Genomic DNA, 18758 nt, shown 5'->3' on the forward strand with positions numbered 1-18758 from the left:
TATCATAAACAAATCAGCCACAACACTATTGAATACAATGATGGAAGAAACATTTTAATACAAAACATAACCACTTCCTTTTAGAGAAGTCATGACATTCATAATAATAATAACTAAAATTGCTATATTATAATTATATTATTCATAATTCTTATTTCTATCATAATAAAACAAATTATCTATATTCTAACTAAATATAAAATACAATTGTAAAGTCAAATCCAAAATTCAGTAATTATAAGTTTACTTCAAAGGCACTGTCAAATCTAATTAACATGGTCAACAATTTAACATTTCAACATAACTTTGTTAACTGAGAGTCAATTATTCAATAGCGATATGCATCTCCAAAACCATCAGAGCTACATAAATCCATTTACCAAAAAATCTCAAATAAAAGTTATTCATAGAAAATGTTTTTTAAGACAAAGGCTTTAATTTAAAAAAGGTAGGTTATTTAACAGTAACAAATGAGCATTGAAACATTGAAATAACAATTAAAATACTTGTAAAGGCATAGCTTAATGGCTTCATGATCAGAAATAAATGCATTTTAATTTTTTACAAATATCAATACCTACTTCCCATATAACTAGAAATGTGTAGGGCTTTGCCTTCAAGTTTTTCGTCATCTTTACATCAGTGTGGAAGAAGATATTGTTACTTAGAAATCAATGTGCGTGTAGTTTCATAGAAAACACTAGAATTATATTATAAAAGTAACGCCAATGTTTGTGTCTTCAAAAAGGTGATTTTTCAAATTATATCATAATAATAAATCCCGACTTCAGACAGGCAATTTATACAATATTAATTTAATTTTTTTTTAAACTACAATTGACAACAGATTGTGTGTCACGGAAAAACAGTAGATAACTGTAATATTTATGAAAAACATATTTAGACTATGACAATAATCTCTGGCGGTTTAAGATCTAAGAATCTCCGAGTTGTACTTATTGTTAAATTGGTGTTATACTTTGTTTGTAGCCACTTGACTTTATGTACACAATAATTAAATAAACTTAAAAAGTATTGAAATACTTAATGTACTTTAAATATTGTAAAATCTATTCTAAAATAGCGAAACAACTACAATGGAACTTAAGAATAATAGTAAGAAATCCAGCAAGACGTTTACATATGGCACTTTTGAATAATTTCATACAAAAATCCCCTAAAGCAGTGACTATATCCATCTTCGCAAGTTGTTCCTTTCAAACATTTATCTCTTTGAGCAAATATTATAGGCGCAAGCAAATTTATTCTTTAACATATTTCAAATACGTATAAAAATAGTTTGCAATGCGCTAAATACTAATGTATACGTCCAGCTGAAGTGTACAGTTTATGCATTGCAACTATTGCAAGTAATAAATACTTCAAAAATAAAACAAGTCTATGACATGGTAGTATCAAATAATATGGAATAGAGAAATATCAAATTTCTTCCATGATTGTAAGAGGTAAAAAATCAAAAAGTTGATAAAATACACAACACCTGAAAAACTGTTCAACTATTTTCTGCTATTTCAGTCACTTCAATATTGTATACTTTCTCAAAATGCATAAACCTTAATATTTTTACATAAACTATTCATTTAAACTAGTAAGCCTGTTGTCCCATGCCAACATACATTAGCACCCTATAAGTCCTACATTCTAGAAAAACCTTAGTTCATATTAGTCTATTCTTACTAAACAGTGGTTGTGTTATCACACCCTTTTTACCAACAAGTTTGTAAAATGTAGATTCAACCAAGAGTCAGTTTCACTGGTCTATGATTAAGATTTCAATGGCTAACTAGCAATGAGGGTTTTCGCGAATGAAAGATCCGCTAGATGGCGGGACGTGGATGTGGGGTCTGACTGCTGCGTGATTGGTGGATTTTGACATATCTGTCAACGTCATGTTAAAAATAACCAATCATGCAGCATTTGGACCTCGCGTCTACGTATTGCCATCTGGCGGATTTTTCATTCGCGTAAACCCTCTAAAAATAAAGGCTGTTATTTACCGGTGACTTATCTGCCAGATATCCCTTTAAAACCACAAGTTATAAAATATTTGGCAGATTAGTTCGAACAAGTTACTAAGTAGAAAAAAAACCTAAATTGTCTATTCGACCATTATTAAAAAAGTTGAGCGCACTGGTCATTCAAAAAGATGTATAGTGAAATCATCAAAAATCAGACTTGCACATTATTGCAGTAAATAGCACTTGATACAACTAAAAATAAGTCACAATATTTAGTATACATGACAGAATATTTATGTTGTCCATTGTAGCAGTATGAACAATATTCAGGGTATTCATACCCGTTTTCACCATCAATCCTTAATTTTTAAGTGACCCATATGAAAACAAAATTCCTGATAAGTGTTACCATAGAGGTCACTTAAAAATTAGGTATGAAAGCATCAGTCAAACATTGACAGGGACTTCTTTCACCATCCACCGCTGGTGATATTTTGTAAAACATTGGCCATCTACGTCTACGTACTGCTCACTCCGTTTAGTGGTTGCTCGATCTGTATTGCTCCAGCGTTGCTCTAATGTTGTCAATGCAGAAGTCACAGGCTCGTGCGTACTCCGGGTCGTGGTTGACGGTCTTGGCATGCTCCATCATGTTAACCATCACTTCCAGGCCTGTGATCATCACGTTCTTGCCTACTACTTGTACCTGAGAGTAAAAAAGTTTTAATTAACGCTGGCCTGGTCTATTCTATTCACAAATCAAATTCAAATAATTTATTTGTGAAACACAGGTAAGGAGTATGATGTACAAACAAAAGATGTGTTCAAGCCGTGATCAGCCTTGTCGGCATACAAATGTTAAAGCGTGATTTAAGTATAAAGAAAAGTTTTTTTTTATCTGCAATCAGCCCAGCGGCTTTAATCAGATTTGATGTTGATTGTTAATTCGACTTTTGGGGAGTGCACGTCCTGTGATGTGTCATCCCTGCTCTTTTTCTTCCTGAGAAGTTTTATATGGAAAAGAAAAGTAATAATGAGCAAATTAAATGTCAGTTAAATTAATATTGTGTGCATAAACATAATCCTGTTGTATGTAATAATTGAAAAAATAAGATAAGTTGTTCATCCACGAAGACGCGCCCCACTAATTTTTGGTCACGGTCGCGCGGGGTGCGGGGAGTTTGATCTGAGAAATCCGAGCGGCATTTTGTAGTGTGCGTGTGCACTCATGGATAATATAACGTGTACCGATAACACTCAAACATTAGCGGAAGAATGGTGATGAAGCGTGGATGAAACGATCTATAACAAGCTTTGCTTAGTTTGGGACTCCGCTTCGAAGGCATCTCAGTTTAACTTTCGAAATTAATTCTTTACTCCGAAAAACATCCGAAGTTTCAAATGTTGCCATCTCTCTCACGCAAAGCTATATATGCCAGCATAGGGTTGCCAGGTCCAAAAACACAAAAGCCGGACTCGGTGCTTAATTTGGCCGGACATTTTACCCTAAAAGCCGAACACGCCTTTTTTGCCATGTCACGGGGACCCTGCTGACGAAGTAGACTTACCTGTGGAAGAGTGAACAGGCCATCGTCGCTCGGGTCTGAAGGCGCTTCGAGCTTGACCTTTTTAGGCTTCTTGGTGGCGGCGCGTGCGATGCGTTTCTTGGACGCAGCATGCGGTGGGTCCGCCTTCGTCAATCGCATAAATGGTGTCGACTACCAAACTCGAATAGTCCAGCGGTTTTACTCCGAAAAACATCCAAATTCTCAAATGTTGCCATCCCTCTCACGCAAAGCGATATGCCAGCATGTGCGACAGTGACAGATATAATACCTGTATGCTACGTACAGCATTTTGTAGTAACCCTGCTGACGAAGTAGACTTACCTGTGGAAGAGTGAACAGGCCATCGTCGCTCGGGTCTGAAGGCGCTTCGAGCTTGACCTTCTTAGGCTTCTTGGTGGCGGCGCGTGCGATGCGTTTCTTGGACGCGGCATGCGGTGGGTTCGCCTTCTCCTCTGCGGAGCGTAAGTCACGTGTTGGACAGGAGCACGCGCGCGCGCCGATCACTTGCCGACCGTGCACTGTGCCTCTGTGGACAAAAACAATCGGCATTGAGAATTTAATGGGAACAACAATTGTAGAGAATTTAACTGTCACACTTGAGTGGCAGTCTTCGTTAGTCACAATGAGTCCGAGCACTTTGAGTCTTCTGAGTCTTTTGAGTTCTTTAAATTTTTGTATTTATGTACTTCAAACTACAGTCCTCTCAACTTAAGCTGAGAATTGCATTTGTGTGAGTGCACACCGATAGTGTAGAGTGGCAATCGGCTTGAAGCGCGGCGAGTCCCGCGCATGGTTTAAACCGGTTTATATAAAGCAAGCGGCCTAAAGCGCGGCGCACCCGCCGCGCGCCGCTTCCATACTTTACTTCACTCTCGGTACTGGTAGCAGATAGACGTGTAATTTTATGTAATTGTGTTCCAAATATTAGTGAAATGGCTCCTACTGTAAGTGAATTTCCTGTACGAAATCCAGCAGCCAAGTGAAATAAATTTTATGCAAATTGAATACGTATTTTAAAGGTGTGAACGAAAAGTTTTTAGTCTGTTTTTATTTTGTAATTTTATAAATTTGTTTGTCTTTTTGTTGTATTTTGTAAGGCTGGCTGGACGCCCTATAAACGCCTCTATAAACGGTGCTCGCAGAATATCAGCGTCGAGGTACTTCGTGTCATGGCATATGCTGAGCGAGAACCTGTTTTTATTTATTTATATTAAAAGGATGTGTCAAGTGTCGTTACATCGGCCCAATTGGTAGCAAGTGTTTTATAGACTTACTTTTAATAAAACATTAATTTTATATGTATGTGTTTTACTAACGGTACTTTTGGCGATCACTCACACAAATGCAATTCTCAGCTTAAGTTGATAGGACTGTACAGCTATGTATTTAAAGGACTCAGTAATGAGTTATTATAAAAAGGCTCAGTTTTTGGGTTCTTTTTGGCAGGACTCAAGACTTTTTACAAGACTTAAAATTCTAAAGGACTTCGGCTCTTAAGTTTTATTTATTTGACTTGAGTCTTCAATATCTCATTAAACAAACCTCCAAGAATACGGGCAGCATAGGACCGGAATTTCCCGATGTGTGTTGAGCTAATGATAGTCGATAATAATTTAACTTTGTCGCGAAGGTAGTGGACAAGTTACCTTAGGTATTTAAATGTGAGTGAACAGAAGCAGGGTGTCCACTGCAAATGTTCGAAAAAATTCCCTGACTTTTCCCTGACTTTCCCTGACAATTTTTTCAAAATTCCCTGACCAACTATGTATACAACGTGTCTCAAAATTCAAGGATAAGCCGACGCCACAGGATGGACATAGTCATGACTACTTTAGGAAAAATAAGGAAAAAAATCTATCTCAATTATTTTTTAACTTACACAATAAATTATGAAATTCAACGAAAATTGACACCCCTTATGATATTTTACATTACCACGACCACAATTTTTCAATTATTCCTGGTTTTCTGTTTACATCGGCAACTTAAGTAGTGCTGCTGTTCACTCCAACTCTTAAAACCCCCAGAATCCTTGCAGTTTTTACACAAAAGTCAATCAAAATATTTTATTTCCTCAAAATTTTGAACGATTTTTACTTTCACTCCACTTTGACTCATCGTTTTGTAAAAAAAAGTATGAACACTACTGCGGCAAGTTTTTTTAAAGTTGACGCAACTATCCAAGATTCCAAAATGGTACTCTAAGAAACCTAGTCGCAAAAAAGATATGCGTACCATTTTTACAAGCACTTCGCTTGTTAGTTAGTATGGGATAAATCTTACAACTGAATTTAAAACCAGTTCTCCTTAATCAATTGAGCTGAAATTTGGTATACTTGTGTAAGTACGATGACAATGCAATATTATGGTACCATTGAGCTGGATGGAGTCAGAGAGAGACATTGAGATAGGAACTCTTAACGAAACGGCGGAATTGCATCTAGTTTGGGTTCGTTGGACTTGTCTTTTCGAGCACTTTAGTGCTAGATGATGTCCAGGGTCCTGATGATGAAGTCAAGAGGTGGCAGGAGCTGGCCATAGGAAGTCCTAAACGAAACGGCGGAAGCTTATCGAGTTTGGGTTCGTTGGATTTGTCTTCCCGAGCACTTAGGCCATGAGATTGAGAAACAACTAAAAAGTTTAAAATAAAGTTGTAATAAAAAAAAACTTTTTTAAAAACAAGCTTGACTTCGTTTGAAAATTATAATTGACTTCATCATCAGGACCCTGGACATCATCTAGCACTAAAGTCAAGGACCAATTTTGGGTCCTCTCTCTTATCTACTAGTAAACTTACTCTAAATCTTCCAGTGCGAAGACAATAGCAATCTCCAGCCTGTTAATGCCAGTGGAACAGGAGTTCGTCCATATCAACTTATACGCGAAACGTATGAGAATTTCAACGGTGTCGTGCAAGGACCAATTTTGGGTCCTCTCTCTCATCTACTTATAAACAACATTATACTTACTCCAGATCCTCCAATGTGAAGACAATAGCAATCTCCAGCCTGTTAATGCCAGTGGAACAGGAGTTCTTGCAGGCGAACTTGTAGGCGTGCGTGTGAGAAATTTTTGGGGTCGTGCAAGGACCAATTTTGGGTCCTCTCTCTTACCTACTAGTAAACATACTCTAAATCCTCCAGCGTGAAGACAATAGCGATCTCCAGCCTGTTAATGCCAGTGGAATAGGAGTTCTTGCAGGCGAACTTGTAGGCAAGCGTGTGAGAAATTTTTGGGGTCGTACAAGGACCAATTTTGGGTCCTCTCTCTTATCTACTAGTAAACTTACTCTAAATCTTCCAGTGTGAAGACAATAGCGATCTCCAGCCTGTTAATGCCAGTGGAACAGGAGTTCTTGCAGGCAAACTTGTAGGCAAGCGTGTGATAAATTTTTGGGGTCGTGCAAGGACTAATTTTGGGTCCTCCCTCTTATCTACTAGTAAACTTACTCTAAATCCTCCAGTGTGAAGACAATAGCAATCTCCAGCCTGTTATTGCCAGTAGAACAAGAGTTCTTGCAGGCGAACTTGTAGGCAAGCGTATGAGAAATTTTGGGGTCGTGCAAGGACCATTTTTGGGTCCTCTCTCTTATCTACTAGTGAACTTACTCTAAATCTTCCAGTGTAAAGACAATAGCGATCTCCAGCCTGTTAATGCCAGTGGAACAAGAGTTCTTGCAGGCAAACTTGTAGGCGTGCGTGTGAGGGCCCGCAGAGGGCGGGAATTCAACCACTACGGAATACCAGGAGTCTGGGGAGGCCGGGTTGCCCTGGTAATACACTCCCTGGGTGCCGAAGTCCCGCGAAGAGAGCAGGACATTCATGCGGATGTCTTCGGGCACTGCGGTGAGAATTTTAAACATAATTAAAAATTGTAACACATAAACAATAGTAAAAAGTAAAAAAACATATTGGGTTTATTATACGAAAATTAATGGATGGCACACATCGGAATCGGTTCATTTCTTTTCATGTCTAACTTATAGCATCTTTTTTGCGTGGTGATTTAAAAAACACTTAACAAATGGTTAATGATAGCCATTTTGAATACTTTTAATATTTTTTGTTTTCATCTGAGACTTTCATATAAGGTTTTAACCTTTCGCGTTCCAGTTTAACCAAAATAGAAAGACACGGATCTCAACTCGACATTTATGAATGAGTTACATTATGTACTGTCGCCACTCGACCACAGCTGCAGCATAGCACGTCGAAACGTCAAGCCGTGAATGAATAATAATGATTAATTTATTTCTCACGTGAGTACATAATGTAACTCACACAGCATAGTTACTTTGGCGGAAAACATAGTGTAAACCGAAAGCACCTGAGGACTTAGTGTGAGTTTACATCAAAAGTCCTCACTAGAGAGCGCGTTAAAAAAGAAATGAAAATTTTAGATATGGTTTAAGATACCATATTATTATTATATTATTATTCTGTCTGGATGCGGGCAGCGCAGGACCGTTCATTGTGGAAAACCTTGGGGGAGGCCTTTGTCCAGCAGTGGACGTCATTTGGCTGAAACGTTAAGATATTTTATTTTCTCAAAAGATTACAAAAATCACTTACAGAGAAAATACAATTCAACAAAAATATTAATTATGTAAACGCGCGAACACAAAAGTGGGTACATATAAAAACATTCACACGCCGAACATTCAACTGCTGATCGAGTTCAATGCAGGCGCTAAAAGGCCGCGGATACATTAACTCATTTACGCAACAAAATTAATTCAACTTAAAAGTGACTGATCCTTTAAGATGTGGTCTCTAAAGTAACTTTTTAAATGTTAATTGGGTTTTAGCATCTTTTATATTTTTGGGCAATTTTTTCAAAAATTGTGCACATTGAAACAATATTATTTTTTCCATAGTTCGTTCGGGGCTTACTCAAGCAGATATTATTTGATTGGCGAGTTCTAAGTTTATGACATTGTGATTTTTTTATGAAAGTTATGTCAATGTGAATGCTTTTGTCCAAAATTTTTCTAATTAAAAGGCAAGTATTAAATTTAAATATTTGAGCGATATTCATTAACTTTGTTTCCATAAATATTACTTTTGTAGGTGTAAAATAATCATATTGAAAAAGTGTTTTGATAATTCTATTTTGCAGATCTTGAAAGTTTCCGCTAGAGGCGCTGTACAATCTGTCATAAAAATGTATTTTTACGCGCTCACTAATGACGTTTGATGTAAATTCACACTAAGCCTTCTGAATGCGTTGAAAATCTTTGGGTTAAGCCTTTGCCTGAACGAATGTATAATAAATTACTTGAAAAAATTATTTAGACAAACCGTTAGGAGCATGCCGGTGCTGCATGCAGCATTCCACGCGCTTCTCGGCGTGCTCCGTCGCGGAGAACACGACGCACGTTCGCACGAACATTCGCTCGCCGCGGTCGAGCCAGCTGTACTGCGCCGCGAACGCGCAACCCATGTCCACGAATATCATATTCAGGCGTTCGGAATGCTGTGGGTAATAAATAATAAATCATTACATAGTATAAAAATGTCGCTTTCCGCTGTCTGTCCACTACATGTATGCTTATATCTTTTTAAAACTACGCAACGGATTTTGATGCGGTTTTTTTATTAGAGTGATTCAAGAGGAAGGGTTTTAAGTAAGTATGATACACTGTACCTGTGCGAAGCAGGGGCAGGTCGCTAGTATTATCCCAACTAATATTATAAATGCGAAAGTAACTCTGTCTGTCTGTCTGTCTGTCTGTCTGTCTGTCTGTCTGTTACGCTTTCCCGCTTAAACCTCGCAACCGATTTTGATGAAATTTGGCATAGAGATAGTTTGAGTCCCGGGAAAGAACATAGGATAGTTTTTATCCCGGTTTTTGAAACAGGGACGCGCGCGATAAAGTTTTTCTGTGACAGACAAAATTCCACGCGGGCGAAGCCGCGGGCGGAAAGCTAGTAATAAATAAATCCCTGTCGCCGCTCGACTATTGTGGTGAGCACACTCGTAACACAAGCATATTTAGCTCAACGGGTTAACGGGATTATTACTAATTTCTAATTTGTATTTACAAATCTATATAAATAAAAATGAATTGCTGTTCGTTAGTGTGATTAAAATTCGAGAACGGCTGGGCCGATTGAGCTGATTTTGGTTTTAAAATGTTTGTCGTAGTCCAGGATAGGTCTAAACGGTGAGCAAATAAGGAAAAATTGCGATGGCTTATTTATTGCGGAACAGAGTTCGCCGGGTCAGCTAGTTGGTAAAAGATATCCTTATACATTTTTATACTCCGCCATCTAGTCCCAAATTATGCCAAACTTGTACTATGGGTACTACTTATTGCATTTGTTACGGTAGCGACGCTGGAACTGCGCTTCTAGAAATTGTATGAAAACTATTTAGTGCTTAACACAGGGGTGATTTTGACATATTGTGACGTCAAACCCCCCCCCCCCCCCCCCCCCCCAAACAACTAGCTTTCCGCCCGCGGCTTCACCCGCGTGGAATTTTGTCTGTCTCAGAAAAACTATCGCGCGCGTCCGATTGTTGTGCGCGCGAGTTACTTTCGCATTTATAATATTAGTATGGATTAGTTAGTATAGATTTGCTTTTGTGGGCTGGTCAGTGCAAATTATCTAGTTTACCTACATAATGATTGCATTATCACCACAATATAAATACTACAGGGTCTACATAATCTATTATCACGCGATATTGTCTGTGTATTGACCTGCAGACAAGTTAATCTTTAAATATTATTGTCATTGTGGATTTCCTGAGATAGTAATTTAAGTGATAAGATTATTTGACTCACAAGTATCAGTGAAATAATGAATGAAGGTCATAATTTTAATGCCGACTGCATATTTAGATTTATGAGTAAATAAATAAAAGTAAAATTCATTATAATTAATGGGAAATGGACGTTTTTCATTAACGCCTAAATTACTGAACCAATTTTTATGAATTCGATTAGACCTTAATCATCATTTCAGTTTTAAGCAGTACGAGCACAGAATAATCGTACTCCCGTGAGTTTTGAAATAAAAAAGCAATTCCACAACCGCGAAAATCGCGCCGTGAGTTCTTAGCCAGTGAACATCAGGCCTCTCAAATCCAACCCGTCTGGCCAGCATAATTAAAGTGCATTATTTTATAATTAAACTAGCGGCCGCCCGCGACTTCGTACGCGTGGATCCCGTTTTACCCCCTTCATCTATCTTACGCAGTTTAGATTTTTTCATACAAATGTTTTTCCCCGCTAACTCCCGTTCCCGTGGAAATTTTGCAATATCCTGTTGTAACTAAGCTTTAAGTTTACTAAGCGGTTTAGATTTTTCAGAAAAAAGGATTTTCCCGCTAATTCCCGTTCTCGTGGGAATTCCTAAGTATACTATAACCTGCCCAGGAGTATGAAGAATAATTGTACCAAGTTTCGTTAAAATCCGTCGAGTAGTTTTTGTTTCTATAAGGAACATACAGACGGACAGACAGACACAAAAATTTTATTGATTGCACTGATAGTTATTTTGAAAATATATTTCATGTACAGAATTGACCTCTCTACAGATTTATTATACCTAAGTATAGATTTAGCAATCGTCATGAGAGTGAATAGCCCAGAAAAAGAAATTAGTTTTTTGAAATGGTTTTTTTGTAACTTTTTGGACTTTAAATAAAAGCCGTCATTATTATAAGCCATTTTATTGATATTTACCTCAAAGATTAATGTATTTCATTTTATTAATAGGAAATTGTCGTAGTCTTTTAACACTAGAAGGGCCGGGTTTCATGCTATACCTTCAAAGACCTTAGCGGTCAATTTGACGGTACTAGAGATTAAGTGAGAATACTTATGAAATTATTACAGATTTTAAATAAAAAAATTAAATTAAAATAATTCAAATTTATTTATTCGTAGTAGTAAACAATTTAGCATTAAAGTTAGTAACATTTGTAAAAAGTAATAGTTTTTTTAGACTCTTTTGTACATTTTCCACAAACAGCTTTTTTACAGATAGTGCAGTTTTCACATGTTTTTTTTTTACAATTACTATTGATTTGACATTGCCGCCTCTTATTGTTTGTAGAACATGGTTCACTTGTTTCAGAATTAGTTTCTTGTCTCTGAGTCCCAGTTGAAGTGGATTTTTTTCGCACATACCTACTCTTCTCGTAGTTCGCTCACTAGTTGAAGGATAAAATCATGACCAGAAATTTTTATTCCTGTGACTTTTTGATATAGAATCCACGAGTTTAAAGCTGCTAAATCAAGTATATTGTAAAAAACGTGAACAGGCCATCTCCGACTTCCAGCTCTTATGATGTATTTGCGTGCCATTTGATCGATGATGTCTACACCAAATTTTGTTGCATTATAAAATTCAACTGTTTCAGGCAGCTTTTTTTGATCAGTACCTATGCTTACGTTGGGGGTGTAGAGTACTCAAAATAATATCATTTTTCCTGGTTTTCCTTGATAGGTAGTAAGGGTTATATCGGTCTCGGTTTTCATTATGAAAGTTTCATATCTTATAGTACGAATACCTCTACAAATTGGTGGTATTTCTCGTCTTGCACGCCGCATTGTTCCAACAATACTAGTCTTTTCGACCATTAGGTTTTTAGCCAAATTTAGAGACGTGAAAAAGTTGTCAGTGGTTAAGTTTGGGCCCTTAGGGTTGTACTAGTTTCAAAACCACATAACAACGACTTCTCACCGAACGAAACCAATGTCTACTGTAAAATGTAAACAAGCTAGGCAGTAACAACTTACTCAGAATTCAATTCAACATAAATAAAAATAAAAGTACCCACATTAGTTTGAAGAAATCGTTGTTTACTATTCTTATCGCCGCCTTTAATGTATGCGGTCACATTGACGGTGCGCGGTCTTAGTAGGTATTTTTCATCGAAACTCATATACAACATATTGTTATTTTTTTTTTCATACAGATTTAGCTTAACAATAGAAAATTAGGAAAAGTCATAAAATATGAAAAGAAACAAAAACATAGTTTGTGAAATATTTAACAATGAAATTGCTTTGCCGCCAATTTGACTGCCTTGGTCTTTCTAGTGTTAATATCCGGTATCCGGCCGGATAGTGAGTTACTATCCGGTATCCGGCCGGATAGTAAATTTAGGCCAGATATCCGGCCTACCGGATAGTTACCGGATATCCGTTTCATCTCTAATGATGAGTGATGACTTACCAGATACTTCTTATTGGGGGGGCTGGTAACTTTCACGTTGAAATTCAACGGTCCCGGGAACGGAGTTTGCTTCGGCGGGCCGACCGGGACTGGCGGGCAGGCCGGAAGCAGAGAGCAGCCCGGGACTGGCTGCCCGACTGGCACTGGCGGGCCGACCGGCACCGGCGGGCCGACCAGGACTGGCTGACCCAGCCACGATGCATCAGAATACAAATTGGAAGATTCCTGTTGCAACAAAATTGTTTGCATGTCATCAACAGTTTCTATAATGTAAAAATTATTAGGTACACAATAAAATTTAAGCCCTATGTAATTAAATTAAAAAATACAGCAATGCTAAGGCTGGGTTGCACCATCTTACTTTAACTTTGACAAACGTCAAAAATCTGTCAAAATCCATACAAAAAGCACCGGTTATCGTCATAGTTACCGTTAAAGTTAGGTGGTGCAACTCAGCCTAAGAAATTCGAATTAGTCCATTGGTTAACCTATCAAAAAAATACTCAACACCTATTATTCTCTTTTTCAAACTAATGAAATTTGAAAGAGATAAAGCACGCCAAAGTTCAAAAGAAGAGACCCGTGACGTCAAGGCATACTTAAAAGTGTAGCACTTTGTGACGTCACGCGGAACTCCAACGTATCATAATAAAAATACAAGTGTCCAATATTTTTGGATAATGTAGGGTAATTGCGCCGGTTTTCCGTCCAGCTCCTGTTTTCGTCCATTTGACCGACTTGCCACAAACAAATACGGAAAATTAGAATACAAACCTAACTTTCCGTGCAAGTTTGGACTTGTTACAATCTATAATATCTAAGTAACAGTTCTGCCTGCATGAAAATGTAATTTGACAAGTAATAACTCCAAAAAAATCTACGGAAGTTGCTGCTGCATACAGGTGAATGGAAAACGTCGTCTAGTTAGAAAAAAAACGTGCCGGTAGGGAACTTTCATGGTATGTTTAATTACTGTTTTAGCTACTTTACGTAATGTTTTTGGCACGTATGTCTAATTATTAGCATAATAAACACTATTTTAAGGGTTTATTAAAGTTTTTGTATAGAAATCTTAGATAATTAAGTGGACTAATACTAGCATAACAATTTTGCAAGATTTTGGTTTTCTTCCACGTGGACGGAAACCCTGACACCTAGTTAATATTTTTAATAATCATTTTACTTCAATGGACCTACAAAATACAATGTTTTTTCTTCCAATATGATCTTTATTGCTATTACATTAAACATTTTAGTTTACGTCCACTTTTTAACAGTGATAAACCCATAAAAACCGTTAAAACATGTGGACAAAAACAAAAAACAGCTTTAAACGTTGTTGTGTTTTCGTCCATGACGTCATGAGCAAGCACTGGGGTGGACAAAAACCAAAATTAGCTATTCCTGTAGATTAGTTTTCGTCCATTTGTCCTTCGACCTATTGAAATATTTTCCTAAATTTAGGTAAGAAACTTATTTAAATCTTTTTGATATCATTTGAAAGCTAACAAAATTACCTTTCAAATGATATACCAAAATCCATAGTTACTGTATTGTAGAATTGGTTTAAAGTTAATAATTAAACTGCACCCTTTTTTCTACACAGTGGTCGGAAACTAGCGTACACTAGGACGAAAACTAGTGAAATCGCCTCTTTTGCATAAAATATTTTTTATAAAAAAAACCCGTGGTATTTACTTATTGTCATATAATATTAACGTAAAGTAGACTATATAAGGACTAAAATGACATATGATACATATGAGTAAGGGTATTTTAAGATATTCATTTCGCATCACAAAAACAGCAATTGGACGAAAACTAGCGCACTTACCCTAATTGATGGACTAAAGTTTTTTTTTAGGAAACTAGCCTATTAAAAGGGACAAACTTACTTCATTCATGTGGCTGGATAATACTGATGCAGGCATAGTGTCTTCGTTATAGTACTGCTTACAAACATACTCGTCCACGATACTGTAAAAAAAGGATTTACTTTATTCTACTGTAACTGTTTTATTTATCATTATCATTTAATTTTCCGCCACAGAACGTCTACTGCTGAACATACGCCTCCCGCAAGGCCAATTACCTCCACATCGCACGGTTGACAGCGGCCTGCATCCAGCTACCTTTATCAGGTCGTCGGTCCACCTTGTGGGTGTCCACCCACACATCCATGGGACGTCCGTCCCGCACTGTTTTATTTATAGACAAAGTTTAAACTACTATTTGGTCACCAAGATCTACTGCTATCTTATTTTATGGTGATGGCGCAATTACACTGCGAAATAGGGATGTTTCCTGGGTAAAAAAGCATGAGTTTTAATTAGTCCGTCAGTTAGCTTATCAAAAACTACTCGACACGTATTTTTAACTTTTTAAAACTAATGAAAATGTAAAGAGATAAAGCGTGCCAAAGTTCTAAAGAAAAGGCCCGTGACGTCAGTGAGTGCGTAAAAGTGCAGCACTTTGTGACGTCGCGCGGAACTTCAACGCACTATAACTTTGTTATTATTAGTTTGATTGACAATTCAAAATATACGTGTTTAATATTTTTTTATAACAAAATTGACGGACAAAAAAAATTTTTTTAGGAAACTAGCCTATTGATTGAGACGAAGCGCATGCACCGAAGTATGGACGACGCATGGGTGGGGAAGGGGAAAGTAACAGAGATGGTGTTCACACTGTTACGTCTCGGCCGATTTCTTGCATAGTGCACTTGTGCCATAATAAGTGCATAATCGCAAGAAGAATGTATAATCTGAATTGATGTACATAAATTAACGCTTTAATATATCCCAGTATTACTTAATACATTAAATGGGACAGTGCTGAGAAGATGCAGCACAAGAAACTTAGTCAATATAGTCAGAAGAGAGCTTAGGCATAGGCCAGCTGCTCTTTAACATGAAAATCTAATCTGATTAGTCTGGCGACTGATTGCAGGAATCATCAACACAAAAAAAAAATATAGTCAGCCAAATTTAAAGTCTGTGATTATTTTAATAAGTTCCAGGATTACAATATTTTGACTAGGTCTGTAGCATAGCCAGATTGCAGCATTGAATTTCATTACCTGTATAAAAAAACATGCAGTCGAATTGAGAACCTCCTCCTTTTTTTTAAGCCTGTTAAATACATAAAAACATTATTATGTAACTCACTCCAAGTTGTTGAAGTCTGGACTGTCGTCAACCATCACTTGGTGCGGCAGTTCACCGATTTCTTGGTAAGACATGATTTGTGATTGTATCTGAAATAACAAATTGAAATAAAGATTCAGTTACAGTCAAGGACATCTTTACATATTTTCTTGTTTTTTAATTTAATTCATTCATAAATCAATAATATTGCTCACTACTACTAGTTTCTTAGTATATTAAATAAATGAACAAACATAGTATCTTCCTGCACATGTATGTACGATAGGGTATTTCTATAGATTTTGTACTAAATTTTGTGTGGCAATTCAACCCTGTGACGTCACTATTTTGTCAACTCAATTAAACTATACTACCCATTCGCGCTAAGATTGCCGGTCCGTGGAATGCTCGTCCCCTACTCCAACCGCGATTAAACGCAAATTAGTTAGTGAATAAACACAATTAATGTGACTTATTTTAAGCTTATACAAAATTTTTATCAATAATAACAAATAAAAAATATTTTAAACATAGTTTGATAAAGTTATAGACGCTTCCCTTCGAGTGACGTCATATCGCCAGCGGCAAACTTAAAGCGAACGGATAGTACAGTCACGGAATGAAAAGGTTCGTCAGTTTTCAAATTGATTCCTTCAACGAATCGTGAGCACATATTACCTTTGGAAACTATGTTACAGAATAATCTCGAGTTAGAGAAAATAATCTTTAACTGTTCGTCAGTAAAGTTCAAAATTATTCAGATCAAAGTTGTTTGACAATTTAACTTATGAAGATTATTATGATTGATAAACTAAAACCTTCTTGTTGGTTCAACCTGCCATTATCTGTTAAATAAAAAAACTACATTTTGTAACATTGCACTGATGGGATAGAAAAATAAACAAGCAAAACCTTATTCGTTAGCAGACGTCATATTTATTTAAATGTTAGCAGCACTGTTTCTTGCACGGTTATGTTGGCAGGTTTGACTCTTATAGTACCTACTGCAAGCGAAAACCGACACTAAGGTGACGAACCTTTTCATTCCGCGACTGTACTTTTTTCAATTACAATGCAACCAAAAATCTTAATTTACAGGTAATTCAAAATTAATCACATTTTTAAGACCAGAATGAAGTGTCTTTTTAAAAAAGCTGTGCTTTAGAATTATTGGGGAGTGGTGGCAAATACCCAATTAAATGCTGTTGAAACATTGTCAAACAAAAAAAATGGAATAAATAAACATTTGTAAAAACTGTAGTTATTGGAGACTGAACTTTTTATGTACTTGGCTTGCTCTTGACTTGATAAGTCTCACTCATGAGGTGCAAATGACTAAGCATTCTTATCATCAATCCTGAATCTTGTAGTCTACTGTTTCTGTTTCTTTCTACATTTAACATAATAACAGTATTTTGAATGCAAATTAAATGTATCAATCAAAATCATTAAGTAAACTCATATAATCATAAAGACTTCAGGCTATACTAATTTATAAATGAGAAAGTAACTCTGTCTGTCTGTCTTGCTTTCACGCCTAAACCACTGAACCGATTTTGATGAAATTTGGCATAGAGATAGTTTGAGTCCCGGGAAGGGATACAGGATAGTTTTTATCCCGGTTTTTTAAACAGGGACGCGCGCAATAAAATTTTTCTGTGGCAGAGAAAATTCTTTATTTTCTACATTTAAGTTGGACCTCTTTGCCCACCTAAAATGTTTATGAACATACTTAAGAAATTTCAGGTTGCTGTAATGCTACTGTCCAAGCTTAAATGATTAACTAACTCTGCTGTCCTTCAGTAGAGAAGTTCACGAAAATCAGTGATGATTGTCTTGAAATTGACTTGTCCAGTAATCAGTTAGCCCATTGTCTCACACTGCCCTTTCCAGAGCGTAATCTCCATTGAAAAACCTTTATTTTCATCAGTAGTAAGTTCTTCACATTTGAAGCCCAGTCATTCCTCTTCTACTTACAAATCTGCTTACTGTGCTGATGTTTTATGTTACTATTCAATTAAAGATTAAGCATTTCGCGCTTTTCCATCAGTACCAGTGATAGCACACTTGAAAATTGTTAGGTTTCAATTTGGACCCATTTTGACCCTAAATCTTCACCTTAGGATTTAGTTATAATTTTGTTCCATTATATTTTAATCATTTTCCCGTTTATTAAGTATTTCTAGCATATTTAAAGTTAATTAATGAGTAGGAATAAAAATATTGGTCTATCTTACCGTAAATCGACCGGAAAGTAACGTGCAATGAGGATGGTGAAATAGGTATTTTCTTTCAAGAAAATCAAAATAACTAAAGACAAAATAAAATATATAAAATCACGTATTACATAATATATTAATTAGTTAACTTTTAGGCTATGGACGTCTATGAAATAAAGTTTCAATTTTGCGAAAATACAAATTAACACAAAACACAACGACGACGAACAACGAACAAGTTAAAAAAAAAAGTAGCTGTCATTTTTCTAACTTTTTTTAATGTTACCAGTATTAAATTTACACTTTATACTTAATTCTTATGTGATTTGGTGTCTGTGTTTATATTAAAAAAAAATGCATTTTTTAATGTGAAAGTTTATAATTGTTATTGAATTGCTGCAACGCAAATTGCAATACATAATTAAAAAAATAGTTTTATTAATTTTATTTTATTTGTTAATTAAGTTTTTTTTTATGAAAAAGTGATTATAAAATTAAGTATTCGTTAATTAAGATGTATAAATGAAACCCTCGTTCTTACAAGTTAAATAGGTAACGTGATTTTTTGAAAGCTAATATGATTTTATCTTTTCCATTAAAACTTAGAAAACTACTAATTATTAAAATATATCTAAATATGGCAACGCTACAA

General features: G+C 36.1%; 1 protein-coding gene across 1 annotated transcript; it reads right to left on the bottom strand.

Moving 5' to 3' along the window:
- Position 1: 1 nt before the first annotated feature.
- On the bottom strand, positions 2-18349 carry p53 (transcription factor p53). The gene is made up of 8 exons (XM_028312536.1): positions 18125-18349; positions 15909-15997; positions 14634-14715; positions 12739-12963; positions 8848-9022; positions 7156-7387; positions 3869-4073; positions 2-2685 (listed from the first exon to the last, which is right to left on the bottom strand). Exons 2-8 carry the CDS (start codon positions 15980-15982, stop codon positions 2518-2520), a joined length of 1161 nt encoding a protein of 386 aa, XP_028168337.1. The 5' UTR covers positions 15983-15997; positions 18125-18349; the 3' UTR covers positions 2-2517.
- Positions 18350-18758: the final 409 nt, after the last annotated feature.

This window comes from Ostrinia furnacalis, unplaced genomic scaffold (genome assembly GCF_004193835.3).
Source record: "Ostrinia furnacalis isolate ACB-3 unplaced genomic scaffold, ASM419383v2 OfSCF0292, whole genome shotgun sequence".
Classification (NCBI taxonomy): domain Eukaryota; kingdom Metazoa; phylum Arthropoda; class Insecta; order Lepidoptera; family Crambidae; genus Ostrinia; species Ostrinia furnacalis.